General features: G+C 42.9%; 1 protein-coding gene across 1 annotated transcript in view; it reads left to right on the plus strand.

Annotated features, from left to right (window-relative positions):
- The window catches only part of LOC101851591 (zinc finger protein ZFAT), a gene marked incomplete in the record, with an annotated part of 39,179 nt that extends 23,355 nt beyond the window's left edge, over positions 1-15,824 (plus strand). Inside the window, 14 exon segments of the mRNA XM_013085427.2 lie at positions 458-564; positions 1,525-2,087; positions 2,467-2,784; positions 3,766-4,038; positions 4,450-4,663; positions 6,652-6,755; positions 7,236-7,384; positions 8,136-8,266; positions 8,600-8,744; positions 9,057-9,248; positions 10,201-10,294; positions 10,520-10,611; positions 11,472-11,639; positions 13,349-15,824. Coding sequence (XP_012940881.1) covers positions 458-564; positions 1,525-2,087; positions 2,467-2,784; positions 3,766-4,038; positions 4,450-4,663; positions 6,652-6,755; positions 7,236-7,384; positions 8,136-8,266; positions 8,600-8,744; positions 9,057-9,248; positions 10,201-10,294; positions 10,520-10,611; positions 11,472-11,639; positions 13,349-14,098 — 3,300 coding nt within the window.
- Between the last annotated feature and the right edge of the window lie 1,321 nt (positions 15,825-17,145).

Below are 17,145 nucleotides of genomic sequence, written 5' to 3' on the forward strand. Positions count from 1 at the left end.
GGGGGGATTGTGTGAGGTTCTGTCTTCCACTCACCCCTTCAGGACTTCAGGACAGTCTTTGTCTGTATTGTTTTGTTCTGAGATAGCCACTACTTTTATCTACTTGTTATCAACAGGGGATGACTGATGGGCGCTACAAGTAGGTCTTATTTCTTTTCTTTCCCTTTGTCATTTCTGTTTGTCTTCTGTCCTTTTCCCAGAACTAGATGACCGTTATTATTTCAATGCACTTTTTTTTTTTTAGTCAAAGATATATTTATTGCTGGGAATGTTGTTTCTGTCTATCTGTCTTACTGCTCTAAATGACTGCTATTGTATCAATGTGCATCTCTTTACTCAAACTAGCATGATTTAAAACATTTTTTGTCCACAAACCTTGGTTTAAAATGTACTTAATGTTACAATGTTCTTTGATTTAAAAATGTTTATTATAAAAAAATTTTTTTTGCTTTGCCAGTTTTTGAGCACAATAAAGTTGTCTGAACATCTAAGCTCCAGCCACAGCGACCATGGGGAGAACGGAACGATGGTGGCGGATTCCTTGCTGGAGGAATGTATCAACAGGTCAGTCCAGGCCACACCACAGTCATTTAGCTCTTTTTTTTATAGTATAGGTATGCCCCCATTAATGCAAAGTCAGATCATGTGGGAGGTTGGCTTTTTACCCTGCCTGTCAGGGCTGACCCAGGCTGAGAGGGATACTACGTCCCAGCAGAAAGACCAATATACTCAATAAAAATTTCTCCCTTTTCGGGAATCAAACGCGGGTCTCCTGCATGCAATAGTGAAGCGCCTTATCACTACCCCACAGATACTTGTTCATTAACCCTCTAGTGCCGGCTATAAGAAATAATATTGATATGAAAACTATGACTCATCACGCTGTTTTTATAAAGACAATATAACTGAAATATTTGAAGTCGGTTTACTGAGTTATATATATATATATATTTTTTTTTTTATAGTAGAGGGTTTTACGGCGCTCGCAACTGCATAAGGTCATATGAGCGCCAAGGGGTTGGTGTCAAAAGAGAAGTCTTTACAGGGAATCAGACTTAGACTGCTCACCTCTCTAGCTTCAACAGCACAAGATCTGCTTCGACCATCAAGGCACCCCAAAATAGCAGGTCAGAAGAGAGTGACAAACATACAAAAGAAGTAGAGGAAAATGACAATAGTAAGGATCAGGAAAGAAAAAGCAGCAGTTCCCTGTTGTAGATCAGGCACAGTTATGGGCGTGACCTGAGTCACTCCTTTTACAATTCTACTATACTTGAACGAGAAATGTCCCCCTTTTGGGAATGGCCAAAAGGCACTTCAGTCAGTGGCACTGCCCCGGGGGGGTTTACTGAGTGAACAATACTTGTAATATTTGCCTCTCCCTCTCTCCGAAAAATAATAGCGACTAAGCCAATACCCTCTAGAGAGTTAAGTGGTCATAGTGACCACAACATAATCATAAAAAAACAAAACAGAAAAAAGAATCCCCTTGTATCAACCAATGACAAAGTTCACTCTGTCCAGGTCCCTGTACCTTCCCGAGCCGCTGGCTATGACTAAAGATGGCAACAAGTACGTGAACTTGCCCGAAGAACTTCGAGCAACATCGGACAGCAACAATTCAGTGACACCAGCATCACTGACGTCAGCACAGACACCATCACCGACGTCAGTACTGACGCCATCAGCGACAACCACCACCCCTTCCTCCGGCAGCAACACTTTCTCACAGACCACAACAACAACGACAACAAATGACCGAGGGCCAACCACAGACTCTACCCTGACGGTCGTACCGTCTGCCGAGAGTTCTGGAGACTTCCTGTCAGAGTTCAAAGAGTTAACGGGTCCCTCAACTGACTTGCTCTCTCCCCCTGCGCCAACCACAGGCCAGACGGTCAAAGCAGACATGTCCGCAAACGATCAAGTTAATTCAGAGGTCGTGAGCAGCGTCTGTCAGCCATTTTCCAAAGTGGAAGACCTGCTAGATGTGTCGACTCAGGGAGTGAACTCTGTGGGCACAGACGGAGGGGACGCAACTGTTGGGTCGCAACTTGTTGAGAATATCGTAGAATCGGAGAACAAAGGTACAGTTGTAGAGGGTTTACGTTTATCCATACTCTACAGCGTGCTTGATCCACTTTACAATTATTATTATCCCTGAAGGTGGGTGGAGATCGCCTCTGGTATGTCCTACTTCTGTTGTTTCTGGCTTTTTTCTTTGCTGTAAATGACTATTGTGGGTGGTTAGGGAGTGTTCTGGGGTTATTTGCTCCTTCTTTCCTATTAAACCTCTATCGTTCTTATCTCTCCTCATTCCTTTATTATACCTTTGGCACTTATATATGACCCTATTGTGTTGCAAGTGCTGTAAAACTCTTAACTTAAATAAATAGTGACCATTATTGTGGTGTTCTTCTTTTCTTTTCTCAAACTCCGTCATTTTGTAATAATTACTCTCCCCAGATACAGAAGACGGTGATGGAATAAAGTCGGAGAATCGGGTCGGAAAAGACTCACAGGTGGCGCCACACGTGCTCATGTTACAAAACCCTGGCTCTGACTCGGAGGGAGGAGAGGAGGAGGTTTCGGACAAGGTCGGGTCAGAAGAGGCAGCTGAGGGGACGACCTCAGTTGTGAAGACAGAGGGAGTGGAGGGGATGGAGGAGGAGGCGGAAGGAGGGGAGGGCTCAGATGAAGAGGAAATGTTTGTGGAGGAGCAGCAAGAAGCCGGTCTGGCTTCAGGGGAGAACAGTGGAGAGAAACTTCCAGAAACTGACGAAGGTGAGAATTGGGGTACAGTCGAACTTAGTTTAGTTTTAGTAATAGTCTTATGGCAAATTTTGCAACACATTTAGGTTAGGTTGTATAAGTGCCAAAGATTAGAGGTTTTGCTAGAGAGTTACATACAAAGACAAGAATTAGGAGAGATAAGGAGGATAGATGTTTAATAAGAAAGAAGGAGCAGACCACACCAGAGCACCCACCCCCACCCACTGCCCACTGTATTGAAAAAATATTTTTTTGAAACTATTTAGTGTTGTTGTCTTTATGCCTACATTGATACAATTTAAATAATTTTGGAGGTAGGCTCCTTGCCCTGACCTTCGGGGCCATCCTGGGCGAAGAGGAATACAGCATCCCAGGAGGAAGATCAAGATACTTGATAAAAATTTCTCCCTCTTGGGAACCAAACTCAAGTCCTCTTGTTGCCACAATGAAGGGACCAACCATTACCCCATAGGCACTTGTCACAAAATGAGATTTCTTGAGGTCTCAGAAACTTGATGTGCTAAAAGTAACTATGGTTTTTCAGTACACGTCTGTCGTTCATTTATGTGTCTAATCTTATTCTGCGTGTGTTTTTACATTCAGTTCTCTTTCTATGTGTTTCTTTTTTTTTCCTTTCCTTTTAGTTGTGGCTATTTTTCTTTCGATGTTTGTTGTAGACCTTCCAGTTTTTATTTTACTCTTTAACTTTAAATTTAGGAGGGGGGGGGAGGAAGATTTTTCTCTCCTCTTATGTTCTTTTTCGTGTCTCATTTCTCTTATCTTTTTTTTTTTTATTCTGGTACTTCCTCTTTCAATTTGTCTCAGTTTGTTCTTCTTTGTAACCCTTTTGAAAATCTTTTGTCTTATTCTTTTTCCTTTTAAAAATCTTTTACATCTTTTTCTCTCCCCCCCCCCCCTCCTTTTTTCATCTTGTTCTCATTTTTTAAATATCTCCTTTTTTTCATCGTATAATATTATCTTTCCCCCAACCAGTAGGGCAGGAGTCACCTAACGCAATGGCCAAAGAGAAATCGGCAGCTGAGGAGAGTCTGGAGGTGGCTGAAGGTAAAGCGGCGAGTGGCAGCGCGGGCACAGAGAGCAAGAACGAGAAGATTGAAGCCTTGATCAAGAGGATGGGCTATCGGCGGATGTCTATGGACATATTCAACAAGATGAGGGACACGTTCGGCACGGAGGAGTGCGAGTTTTGTGGCAGGCTGTTCTACAGCAAGGTGGACTACGAGCCTCATGTCAGGACTCACACAGGTGAGGGATAGGAGGGGGAGGGGGAGGAGAGGGAGTAACAGGCTGTTCTACAGCAAGGTGGACTACAAGCCTCAGGTCAGGACTCACACAGGTGTAGCGTGGCTGCAGGGATCGGATACATGCCTTCTCACTCTGCTGCTCTCTGCCTCTCTTTCTCTCTCTCTGTTTATCTGTCACTCTCTCTCTCTCTCTCTCTCTCTCTCGTCTCCTTCCCACATATACAAATATACTCACACACACACAGACACGCACACACACACATGCGCACACGCTGCGCAAAATGGTGGCATATATCAATTTTGTCTCTGTGTGGATCACTTACAGTGTACCTCTGTTCCCTCCCTTGCGCTCAAATGACCTTATACAGTTGCAAGCGCTGTAAATCACTTACCAAACTGTCCTTCCCCACAGGCGACAAACCCTTCGCTTGCGCTCACTGCAGCTTCCGAGCCAACACCAAGGACCAGCTGAAGCGACACTCGGAGAAAGAGCATGAGAAAATCGCCTTCCAGTGCAAAGAGTGCGACTTCCTGGCGCCCACACGGACACGTCTGTGGAACCACCAGCTCAAACACCTGGGCATCAGTGGACTCTCCTGTCCCAGGTGCTCCTGTAAATTTGACGGGTACGTTCTCCTTTGTTTTTAGTAAGGTTTAAGGGCGCTTGCAACTGCATAAGGTCTAATGAGCGCCAAGGGGTGGATGTCAACAGAGAAGTCCAAACGCGGAATCAGGCTTACTCTGCTCACCTCTTTAGCCTCAACAGCTCAAAGTCTGCTTCAACTATCAAGGCACCCTGAAAATAGCAATTCACAAGGGAATGACATACACACAAAAGAAGTAGAGAAAAAATGACGATAGTAAGGACGAGGAAAGAAAAATCAGCAGTTCCGCCTATGTTGTTCAAGCACAGTATCTGCTGTCCTTTCGTGTATATAATTAATGTATGGTTGTGAAAGTTCTTCTTCATGTGGTTGAACTGGTTTTTCTTGTTTCTGTGAAATATTTTCTCATGTGTGAATGATCTTGTGATTTGTGTAAAGCGCTCAGCTCAGAGCTCATGCTAGTATGGGATAGAGCGCTATGTAAGTGCAATCTATTATTATTATTATTATTATTATTATTATTGACTCAGTGGGTGTTGGGTGGGTGCTCTGGTGTGGTTTTTTCTTTCCTTTCCACTCTCCCTGTCTCTCTCTTTCTCTCTCTCTCCCCCCCCCTCTCTCTCTCTCTCTCTTTCTCTCTCTCTTTCTCTCTCTCTTTCTCTCTCTCTCTGTCCAATGTACTTTATTTACACTACTATATATGTACAACATACTTTTGTGTTTCCTGTGATCATAGAATGAAACAGCTACGGGCTCATATCCTGAACTGTGTTGTATGTCCAACGTATTTTATGACTCAATGATATGTAGGCCTACCTCATGTTTGATCGCTTTTAACTCACTGACTACGGATCCCGTCACAGGTACGGGGCGGACGGTCGGTTCGCAGGTACGGTTCCCGTACCCCCGATGGGATGGACTTTGCGGTTTTGTTCTGTAACTTGTGCTCCCGTCACATGAAAGGGAACGGACTCCAGTGCTAGTTTTGCCTCTTGTTTGGTTTCGTGCTGAGTTTGGCCGAAGTTTCGTGGTAACTTTTTAAGCAATTGAAGGTGAAGGACAGTCACCTCATCTGGGGTTGACCTGACCGGAACTCGCGCTATGTTTTTTCTATACAAATGATAGTAATCCGACAGTCGCGTCAAAGTAACGGTCGCATGAACAAGAATCACATAATTTCGCTGTTTTCGACACTTCTGTACGTTTTGCTAGTTCTAGTGACTCAGGATATGATGTGTCTGATAGTTAGGACCCTGGATATGTACCCGAATACCGCCCGAGTTGTAGTTTTAGGGCTAGATCTAGCACTAGTACTGTTGTTCTTGTTCGCGTGACGAAATCACAACTTCGTTCCCTACATCTGTCTCATGTAATTCAGTGTATGGGTCTGAATAAAAGCACAGACCAGCTTTTATATTTTTACCAAACACTCACCCATGGATACAAATCAAAACAGAACACTTTAAACTTTTATTTTTGTTGTTGTTGTGGATTTCATTTTATCTGTCATGTCTCTGGAAATTTTTTCTAAAAATCAAATTCATTCCAATTTTGAAACAATCATAAGAATTAAAGTTTTAAACTCAGAGAACTTAAATTTTTTGCAATAGATTAAGTTTGAAAGTAACTTTACTATGTCAAAAAATAATTACAATAGGGTAATTCTGAGAGTTGTGGTGGTGTCTTGAAATACTCCCAAAAATGCCAGTACTCAGCACTAGTGATTTGTGAAAGGGGCCAGTAGTCAGTGAGTTAAGGACAAGCAGGCTAACCCAGATTTTGAGGGTTTCCAGAAATCTTGACCGACACCAAAAATGGGCATTGCCCTACCTATAGGAGAAGTTTGGTTTTATTGGTGTGTATGTATAGAGAAAACTCTCCTTGTCATTTAAAGAAACTGAACAAGGGGCAAAAACTTTACCTTTGATTTTCTCAAAACAGCATTTTTCAGGATAGCTCCCTTGTGCTTAAAAAGCGACCATTTGTATGCATGTGTCTTGTGATCACAGAATGAAACAGCTGCGGGCCCACATCTTGAACCAGCACCAGGACATGGACAAACAGACGCTGGAGAAACTGACAGGCTACAGGCACCGGCCCCTAGGACGCATGGGTCAGTCTCTCCATGCTTGTCGTTTACCGGCTGTTTCACGCAGAGTGTCTTTTACATTGTGTGTCTTTTGTGCTATGTGTCTTTTTACTTTGTATGCCTTTTACTTTATGAAAAATGGTGTGTGTTTATTAATACTAGAAAGTTATTTTAAAAGGCAGGTCTTTTATTTTGTGTGTTACATTATGTATCTTTAACAAGAGTGTGTCTTTTGCTTTATGTGTCTTATACAGTCGAATCTGCTCCAAGTTTTAACGCTTACCTGTATAAGTATAAGTAAGACAATCACTTGTACAAACTTCCTATTTCCTCCCTTGTGTATTTTTTTCACCTTATCAATGACATTATGTAAGACGGCCTTTTTCTTCTCGACAGTGGGTGGACATCCTTGACAGTTTTAACTGTATTATATACTATGTGTATTATATTGTTTTATCACTAGTGACATTTTTAGGGGGGATTTCATTCTTGTATTTCCAACAGGTCGAAGGTCATTCAAGTGTCCCCACTGCCCGCGTACTTTCATCCGTGCAAATTCTGACTTGCAAAAGCACATCTGGATACATGAAGGCATCAAGCCATTTGCTTGTCCAATTTGCCCGTATGCTTGCCGTTCCAAAAATAACCTACAGGTACGAGGCTCTCAAAGTCAGGCTTATTCTAATACTGCTGTGCTAAGGAACTTTTCCTCTCACAGTAGTCACAGTCTACTGGTTTCCATGCTCAACTGATTAGGCTTTTTGCTCGTTTCACATGGAAAGCATGAGTTCAATTCTAAATTTTCCGCTTCAGTTAGCTCTGAGCCCTACTGTCATAGTGGACACCACACAAAGTTGTAAAAATAAACCACTTCACAATGTTGTAAAATGACACCATCATCTCACGATATATTCTTTCCGGCGTCTGTGGTGTGTAATGGTTAGCCACTTCACTGTTGCTCTCGGGGGACCTGAGCTTGATTCTGGAGTGGGGGAGAAATTTTATTGAATATCTCAGTCTTTCTGCTGGGTTGTATCCCTCTTAACCTGTGGTAGCTCTATCCGACTTTTTCCCTGCACTATATGCCCGTTATTGTTTCTTTAATTCTCTTTGCTAGTCTTTACCTAAACAAACACACAAATGTGAGGAGTGCTGACACAATGAGTTACTTCTCGCAATCCAAGAATGGAGATATCGGCCGAAAATCGACACTGGAGTCCGATTTTTTAATTTTTAACTGATGCCATTTTCTTCAAGTCCACCGTGTCTTTTATTATTCCATTCTTACAAATTGTGCAAACTCCAGTTATAAAGTAAATGTATCAGGCTAAAATCCGAGAAGTAACTCATTTTTTCAGCACACCTCTCATTATTGTTTTCATATCCCCCCCCCCCCTATAACAGGCCCACATGCTGAGACATTCCACGGAAAAGCCCTTCTCCTGCTCCGAGTGTGGCAAGGAGTACAAGTCAAAGACGGCACTCAGGTGGCACGTGCGCTCCCACAAGACGGGGAAAGCCTTCAAATGTGATAAGTACGTGCTTCTTTCCCGCTGTTCCTCGTGGTGCACTGGTCTTGATTATGTGTGCTGTAGAAAGGGATAAATACGTGGATTTCTCTGCTGTATGTAGAGTCAACTGGCCTTACTTGTATGTGTTGTATATTGTTCATTTTTACTATAAACTTATAAGCCCTATATGTCATCTGTTATTAGGATATATATTTTTCGTACATAAACCTATATGATGTATCAAATTTTGGTCCGACCAAAAGGTAGATATAGATGTCGTTATAACATGTGTCATGTTTTCTAGATAAATGTTGTTATGGTATTATTTATGTCTCATATTCTCCCCCCCCCCCGTAGATGTCCATACGAGGCGACCCAGCAGAGTCACCTGAAGCGACACATGGAGACGCACGAGGTGATGAAAAGGTTCGTCTGTAAACACTGCGCGTTCTCTGCCAACACACTGGGCTACATGAAGATACACTACGCCCGACACCACAAGGTAACGGCAGCTTGTTTTCTTGTTTGTTCACCATGTCAACTTGACTTGTTGCTTACCACAAGGTAATGTCAACTAGTAATGTTGCTTACCACTTACCATACACCATGAGGTAATGTCAGTTTGTTTTGTTGTACTACTTGTAGGTACTGCCCCTTTTTTCTTGAAGATGTTTGTTGTAAAATATACATGTAAAAAAAACTTTAATTGTTCATTGTACTAACATTTATGTAAAGCTCCTAGAGCTCTGTGCTCATGGCAGTAAGCAATGTAAAAATGACCTACATCATTATTATTCCCCTACTCTCCCCCCAGGGCAAGCCATTTGTCCACGAGGAAACAAGTGAGACCACCATCTCCCAGCCAGAGAAGCGTGTCTTCAAATGTCTCAGCTGTGGCTACTTGTTCGGTAACCTGTCTGACCTCAAGCGACATCTGAAGATACGGCACCTGGTGCAGATGCAGGCCATAGCCGGGATGGAGCAGCTTCAGATCTCGGAGGTGGAGGTAGGCAGAGGGGGGGGAGATGGGAGTTGGTAGGTGGAGGGTAGCAGGTAGGAGGCAGAAGGTGGAAAGTGGAAGGATTGGTTTTACAGACATGTTACTCAGACCTGCCACTCATCCCGATTTAATTGGGATATCCCGATTTTTTTCCCCCTATTTTCAAGCATCCCGATTTTTTTGTTCTTTCTGTTGCGCCAGATTTTTCTAAAAACAAACTCTGCCTTTGTATATTTATGGACACCCGTGGTAAATTTGAAAGCCAGCTGGGCAGTCACCCTGGTGATTCGTCGTTGGTCCCGATTTTTTTCCCCTGATCCAGATTTTTTTCCCTTGAGATCCTGATTTTTAGATTTTATGGAATGGCAAGACTGTGTTACTGGTGTGGTGTTTAGGCTCGTTGTTGTCGCTCGCAGAAGGCTTGAGTTGGATTCTTCAGTGGGAAGCCTTGGACTTTAAGCTTGGATTTTGTACCCCTCTCAACTCAAGTTGGGCCTGACAAGTAGGGTTGGAAGCCCACCTCCTAAATGATTTAAATTGTGTCAATTGGAGTGTAAAAACACCTTCTGGTATATTTGTTTGTTATTTTTTATATTTTTTAAGAGGAGACAAGAGATACAAAAGATAGCTGAACCTCCAGACTAGTGAGGAAGAAACACTAAACCCATGGACAAAATGTCTCCATTTTTTGTCACTCAATACATCTCTACATCAGACAAGTTTCGTTTATTGATAGCCAGTATCTCAAGAAATATGTATTAATGTATAATATCTATATTCAATGGTGTTATATTCATTTTTTATTTACGTTTTGTGTAAAATATGCCTCTTTACCTGTGTGATATTGAATGAAAAAAAGAAGTGGAAAACAATGTTTGTTGTTGAAATGTTAATAAAGAGATTTTGACCCTTGTAACCTTCCCATCCATCGCCCATCTCCTCACCAACGTCCCATCAGGTGGTTCAGTACGAGGACACAGCAAATGCTGCGACAGCCACCGCCACACTGGCCGACATGTCACAGGTTCAGACAGCTCCCCAGGTTGTTTCAGGTTCGTACCTCATTTTTCTTTTTTTAGTAAGTTAGCTTGCCCCGAATTTCCTGTGACTGTCCCAGATTAAGCAATCCACAATGTGAGAGTCTTATCACATACAGTCGCCTCCGTTTGTGTTGAACTTGCTTGGTTTAACTGAACTTTTTCTCGGGTCCAAGCACCTCTTCTTCTTTATAGTTATAGTTACTGCACGTTTGTAATTGTGTGTCTGTGTATCTCCAGCGGGCGACCTTCAGACTAGTGGGCCGAGTGACGCGAGTAAACCATCGGTGTCTGCCGTCAGCCTCATACAGCAGCTCTTGGGAATGTCACAGGTCAGGGATATGTTTTATATAGATAATATTAGTATATATATATACAGATAATAATTGAAATTGTGTAATATCTGTGCTCTACAGCTGGTCTTTGTGTTTTGAACATTATAAAATAATATAATGTAATGATACTACACCAGAATGTGCTATGTTGGGTTTGTTGAAGTGTACTTTATGCTGAGTCAGCACAATGACATGCATTTTATTTAGGCCTGGCAGTATTAAGGATTTTTAGTTTGATTAACTTATGAAGTCTTGAGATGAAGGAAGAAATAGTCTGCAGCCACTGAAAGCAGTGGAGATGTGAAGAAAGAGCTCATATTCATATGTACAGTCGTAGCATTAGAGTTCACCTCTTGGAATGTAACTCAAGGGTTTTTTCTGTATGTCTTTACGTTGGGAACCCTTAAAATAAGTTTGAGTCAAAGGAAATCTGAGTGTGAAAATTAAATCGCTCTGTTATGATGGGAATTTCTGTCTCCTTCTTTAAAAGAATATCTTTCAAAAAGAAAAATGGTGCACACTACACAGATACGGTACAGTGCCGTGTGTTTGTAAATAATGAGCAAGTAAACAAATGTGTACTGTGTGCCCCGTGTCCCGTCTTTGGAGTGTCATACTAAACATTTAGTGGGTGGTTGGCAGGTGCTCTGGTGTTGTTGACTCCTTCTTTCCTATCAGACATCTATGGTCTTTATATATTTTTTTCCTTTAACAAATTTGGGGTTTTTTTGTTTGTTAATGATACTCTCTAGTAGCACTCATTATCTTCAATACCTGTATGACCTAGCGGTGTTGCAAGTACTGTGAAACTCTTACACCAAAACTAGGACTTACCCAGTGGCCTTGAACTTCCTCAGGGTGACAACCAGGTGCGCGTGGTGTCGGAGGATGGGGAGCCATTTGAACTTTCCCCCGAGACCATCATCGTCCAGCAACAGGACGGTCAGCTACTTCTGACCAACGAGGCGGCCGGGGCCATGGCTGGGGGGCAATACGTCATACAGTACTACAACCCGGGGGAAATGGTGAGTATGTGTGGGTGTGCGCGCATGTGTGTGTATGTCTTGGGGGGGGGGGGGTATGTCATACAGAGCTGCAACCCAGGAGATGCGGTGTGTGTGGGTGTGCGCGCATGTGTGTGTATGTGAGGGTAGGGTTTTAGGGAGGGATACGTCATACAGCACTACAACCCAGGGGAAATGGTGAGTATGTTTGTGTGTGGGTAGGGTTTGGGGGGGGGGGGGGGGGAGACAGTTTGTTATACAGTAGAGGTATTACAGCTACAACCCAGGAATTATGATGAATGTATAGGAGGGATGTTCAATAAGTCTTTACCCCGGCTATGAAAGAAGCAAGAAAGAGAGTTTAAATTTGACACCCACAATGCAGCTTCTGTTCATAGAGTTAGAGACAACCTGCAAATTATGTGGTTTAATTATGGGAAGACCCGGGTCGGCGATCCCAAAGAATATTATATCAATAAAAATTTTTTAAATATCTAATTTTTGTTTTTTGCTGAAAAACATCCCTTGACATCTGTTCTATCGGGTCACAATGATGAAACTGTTGAAAAAACACCCTAAATGACCTAAAAGGGCGTTTGAAAAAATCAACAAATTCACGAATCGTACATTTACCTATGAACTTCTTGCACAATGACATGAAAGTGAATACAAGTATTTCGTTTAGAAAATTTGTCCGGGAGTGCACGTCTCCCTTTTAAGTTTAGGCCGGTGCTACTGGCCTGATCTCGGGTGGCCTGTAGGGAATTTCTGTGACCTCGGGTGGCAAGCATTTTCTGCCCACTTGGAGCCAGTCATCTATATCTAGTCTTAGATACGGGGTGCCCACTACGGCTGGATCGGGCCGATCGCCTGAAACTGAAAACAAACAAGGTTTCCCTCGTGAGTTGACTAGATACCCTAGATCTATCACCCTTTATTTAATTATCTTTCATCGGAATGTCGGTGACAAAGTTACTAACAATAAAATGCAGTGTCGTGATGTTATTAAAGATTGTCTAACTACTACCAAGATGTTTCAATTACCCTATCTCGCATCCGAACGAGACTTGGACGCTAGATCTACTTCGTCTTAGCGCGTGACGGCCCGTGATACGAGTGTAAACAAACGTTCCAGCGCTGAGTTGAAAGCGGGAAATTTTGTCTGCGGGCAGAGAGAGAAAGAGAGAGAGGGGGGAGAGAAAGAAAGAGAGAGGGAGAATGAGAAAGAGAGAGGGAGAGAAAGAGGTGGGGGGGGGGAGATTTTTGGTTATTAGAATTACTGATTCCTGTTGTTTTCTCTCTGCGTCGATTCACAAACTGACCCAGTGCAATACAGTCATTATTGTACTCATTATGCCTAGTCCTATGACATGTATTATAATAATGCCATGTTGACCATCCGACTTTTGACTTTGAGGACAAGGAGAAGTGACCGAGTGACTGAATCTTGCGCGATTTCTAAAGGAGCATGCGCAGAAATTCCCACAGGCCAGAACACGGAACAAGCGCAGAAATCCCCACGTGCAAGAAGCTGCAGACTAGGCAGGGCTAATCGAGCGAATTCATTCGCCTGGAACATGCGCAGAAATCCCCACCGGCCTGTAGCGCCAGGCTACTTGACCGAGATCGGGCGACTAGCCACTCCGTTTAGTTTAAGCAGACTCCAGTTTAATTAAATTGAGTTAGCGAGAAAAAAATGTTGTGACTTGTGTTGTTCTCTCTTGTTTCAGCCGCCTGGGGCGGAGTCGAGTGTCGCCGCAAGCAGCTCCGGTGGGGAGGTACAGCTGGCACCCGCACCGCCAGACGCCGGTCAGTCCATCCAGTTCCTAACCGCTCCCCAGGACCAGGGGGCGCAGTTTATCATGACCCCGGGTGTGCACCGGCAGATCCTGACCTCTGAAGGTCAAGCACAGATTCTCACCCCTGAAGGTCAAACTCAGATCCTGACCTCTGAAGGTCAAGCACAGATTTTGACCTCTGAAGGTCAGGCTCAAATCTTGACCTCTGAAGGTCAGCCTCAGATTCTGACCTCTGATGGTCAAGCGCAGATCTTAACCTCTGATGGTCAAGCACAGATCTTAACCTCTGAAGGTCAAGCTCAGATTTTGACCTCTGGTGGTCAGGCTCAAATCTTGACCTCTGAAGGTCAACCTCGTATACTGACCTCTAACGGTCAAGCTCAGATTTTAGCCAGCAGCGATGGACAAACCCAGATCATCTACCCAGAGGACGGCAGTGGGGGTCAGCTGATAGCCATCGAGGGCAGCGGACATCTGCTGTCAGCTGGGGGAGAGAGGGAGGCGGCCGGTCAGTTTGTGGTCAACACGGACCTGGACACCATCAGCGAGCACCTCATCATCTCTGACCCCGGGGGTCGTGGAGAAGTCCTGGAGGGGGAGGGTGGGGATGATCCCGGCGGGGCCAGAACTTCGCAGCAGCTGGACGGGTTTACCATCTCTACTGGTGCCGAAGACTCGTAGATCTGACCTACAGTACCGCGTCTGTGGTGTAGCGGTTAGGTGCTTCACTGTCGTTCTCCGGAGACCTGAATTCAATTCCAGAGTGAGGAGAATTTTTGTTGAGTATTTAGGTCTTTCTGCTGGGATGTTGTATCCCTTTCAGCCTGGGTTGGCTTTCACGGGTAGGGTCAGAAGCAGCCTCCTAAATGATCTAAATTGTGTCAATGAGGGCGTTAAAACACTTACATTTTAATTTGATTTAGACCAGGCATGCAGTGTCATCCTTTGTTGTGCCTGGACTGTGGGGTCAGATGGGAGGGACTCGCCATGAATGAGAGTCTTGTTAGCATAAGTGTAGCATTCTATCAGTTGCCTTTCTACCTCATATCACAGTGAATGTTCAATGGTCTGATGATGTTTCCAATGGTGACAATCTCACTTTTATTTCAAGTTCAAGGTGACTTGACTGGTAGCGCCCCCCTGTTCAAGTAAAATTCTAAATAAGGGGGGGGGGGGGTGTTCCTGATTAACATAATAACATACTTGGTTGAAATGCTTAATTATCAGATCAATTACAAATCCAGGTAGGCTACCATACAGAATGTCAAAGTTCATTCCTGTAGGTTTACCACTACTTGTCTGTAAGAAGGAGAATGTTACTGTTTAAGTTTAAGGATGTTATAATATAATTTGAATTGATTCTGTTGTGTGGATTCCATTTGTCAAAATCTATAGATTGTTGCTAACGTTACCTCATTGCTTATTAACAGCTGTGTGGGTCCTGTAGAATCGGTGTCATGTGGTGAGAGGTTAGAGAATACTTTGGCAGGTGTGGAAGTCTTCATGAAGTTAGTAGTTTTAGTACTTGCGTTTGAGGAGAAGCATAGCGCTTAAGCACTTCACTGTTGCATGCAGGAGGCCAGAGATCGATTCCCAAGAGGGGAGAATTTTTATCGGGTATCTGATCTCGATGTTTCTCCTGAAATGTTGTATCCCTCTCAGCTCTTTTGCCGCCGACAGGCAGAGTTGGAAGCTCATTTGCTAAATTCTGTCGACTGAGGTGTAAAAACAGTTAAACTAACTCTCTCCCCCCCCCCCCCCCCCCCCCCCCCAATCTTTATGACAGGCCAGCCCGTGGTTGGTAGACAGGTCAATGCCAGCTGCCACCTTGGTTCTCAGAGAAAAAGTGTGAAGTGTAGGCCTACCAGTCTACAGACTACTACCCACCACTAAGATAAAGAAGACTTGCACAAAATGTGAGTCGTGATGTACACGAGCCCAGCACTACAACAGATGGGCTAGAAATAAAGAATGCACTGTGGGATTTTCTCTCTCTTAACCGAATGTTTGGAAAAAGTGAATTAAAACAGAAAGTGGGATTAAAGAATGTTCATTATATGTTGGTGTTTTTACGCCCTTATCGACATATCGAGGAGCCAAGTATTGCTTAGGCCAGAGGGAGGAAGTGAGGTTTAAAAATAGCCTGGAGCTAAGTGTAAGGGTTAATGTACCAAGAAAGTATTAATGGACGGTGGTATTAATGATTTTCTGATGCTGATATGTATAGTCAGTTGTTCAGTCCGTGGTGATGTACATAGTACATAGTATATGTATGTGGTGAGGGGCCCCTGTGCCAACTTGCTGTTGATTATGTCGTGTGTGTTTCAGCTGTTTTCTGTACGGTATAAATTATGATTGAAAGTGAAAGGAGTTTTCTTTGTGCAATAAAGTTGATAACATATTCATACTTGCAAATGGCTTGAATTCAAATTACTTATATTTGACGGCAAAGTTTTCCTCACACAAGAGACGAAAAACAAGAAAAAACTAGCACTAGGTAAAACGAACTGACCCCGTCGTTTTATGCAAGAAAAATTCTGAAATGATGCAAAATGAGCCCAAAAATGTGAAATTATGCGATTCTGTTAATTTTAACCAAGAATGATAAAAAGGAAAATAATAAGAAATTGTGCAAAAAAAATCGAATTTGGCTAAATTGTGCGGGGTGCTTAAAACCACGGGGACAGAACGAAACAGTTGTCACTAGTATCGGGCGCTCACAGCCTTGGATGGGGAACAGGGTTACTACCGCCGGACGCTCCCAGTCAGGGTCTGTTGGGGTGTAAAGAGTTTTAAGCGGGCATTACGCATATTTTAAAACAGACTGCTGTTTGTTCTCTCTTAAATAATATTATAAGAAAATAATACATGATGTCATTCATATTAGATCTATGTTACTTCATTTTTTTGGTTATATTCAAAATCCAGCGGGAAAAAGAGTCGCCCGCCAGTCTTTGTTAATTTTGACGGACTGGTACCAAATTTGGTATTATTTTTACGATAGGAAATAATTTTCAATAAGTTTATAAACGAGAATTTTATCACATGTTGGCAGCAGAACTTGCTAGATTAAAGATCACAACAACAAAAAGTGATTTTATTAAGTTATTTTAACAAGGTTGCATCATGTTTTATTTTGTTACCACAAAGAAGACAAACAATGTCAGTTTAAACTAAAAATGTAATACCCCCTTTAGAAATGCATCATAGGACGCTACTTAACGAAGCGCCCACAGTATGGTAGCCTATTTGGAAACCATCCCGTCTCCAAACAAGAAGTCAAAATTCCATTTAAAATATGTGTAGGAGTTTACTTTATTTCAACATTACTGTGTCAGATGCTTGCTGCACAGTATCAGGAAATAATTTATTTGACAAAATTTTTTTTAATCTCCATGTTCTAGCAAGTTTATCTCTAGTACTAGTAGGCTACATCAGTGGTGGATGTCAGTCCTGCAGTGGGCAGTTGGCATAAAATAAAAATTAAACAAATACAGTCGGGCAGAGATAGCTCTAACATGTACATGTAAAACTTGAAATCAAGGACAGGTTGTACAATCAGCCATTCCCCAACTGCTATGTTTTATTTTTCGTTAACGGTTAATCTGATTGATGGATGTGTCAACACATATATTTATCAATCCACGACGCGTTTGAGTTATATATCTATGCCCCACTATACACTGTATGACTGTATGATATCAGCATCAGTCAGTACATCTCATAGT

Source organism: Aplysia californica, unplaced genomic scaffold, assembly GCF_000002075.1.
Source record: "Aplysia californica isolate F4 #8 unplaced genomic scaffold, AplCal3.0 scaffold00373, whole genome shotgun sequence".
Taxonomy (NCBI): Eukaryota; Metazoa; Mollusca; class Gastropoda; order Aplysiida; family Aplysiidae; genus Aplysia; species Aplysia californica.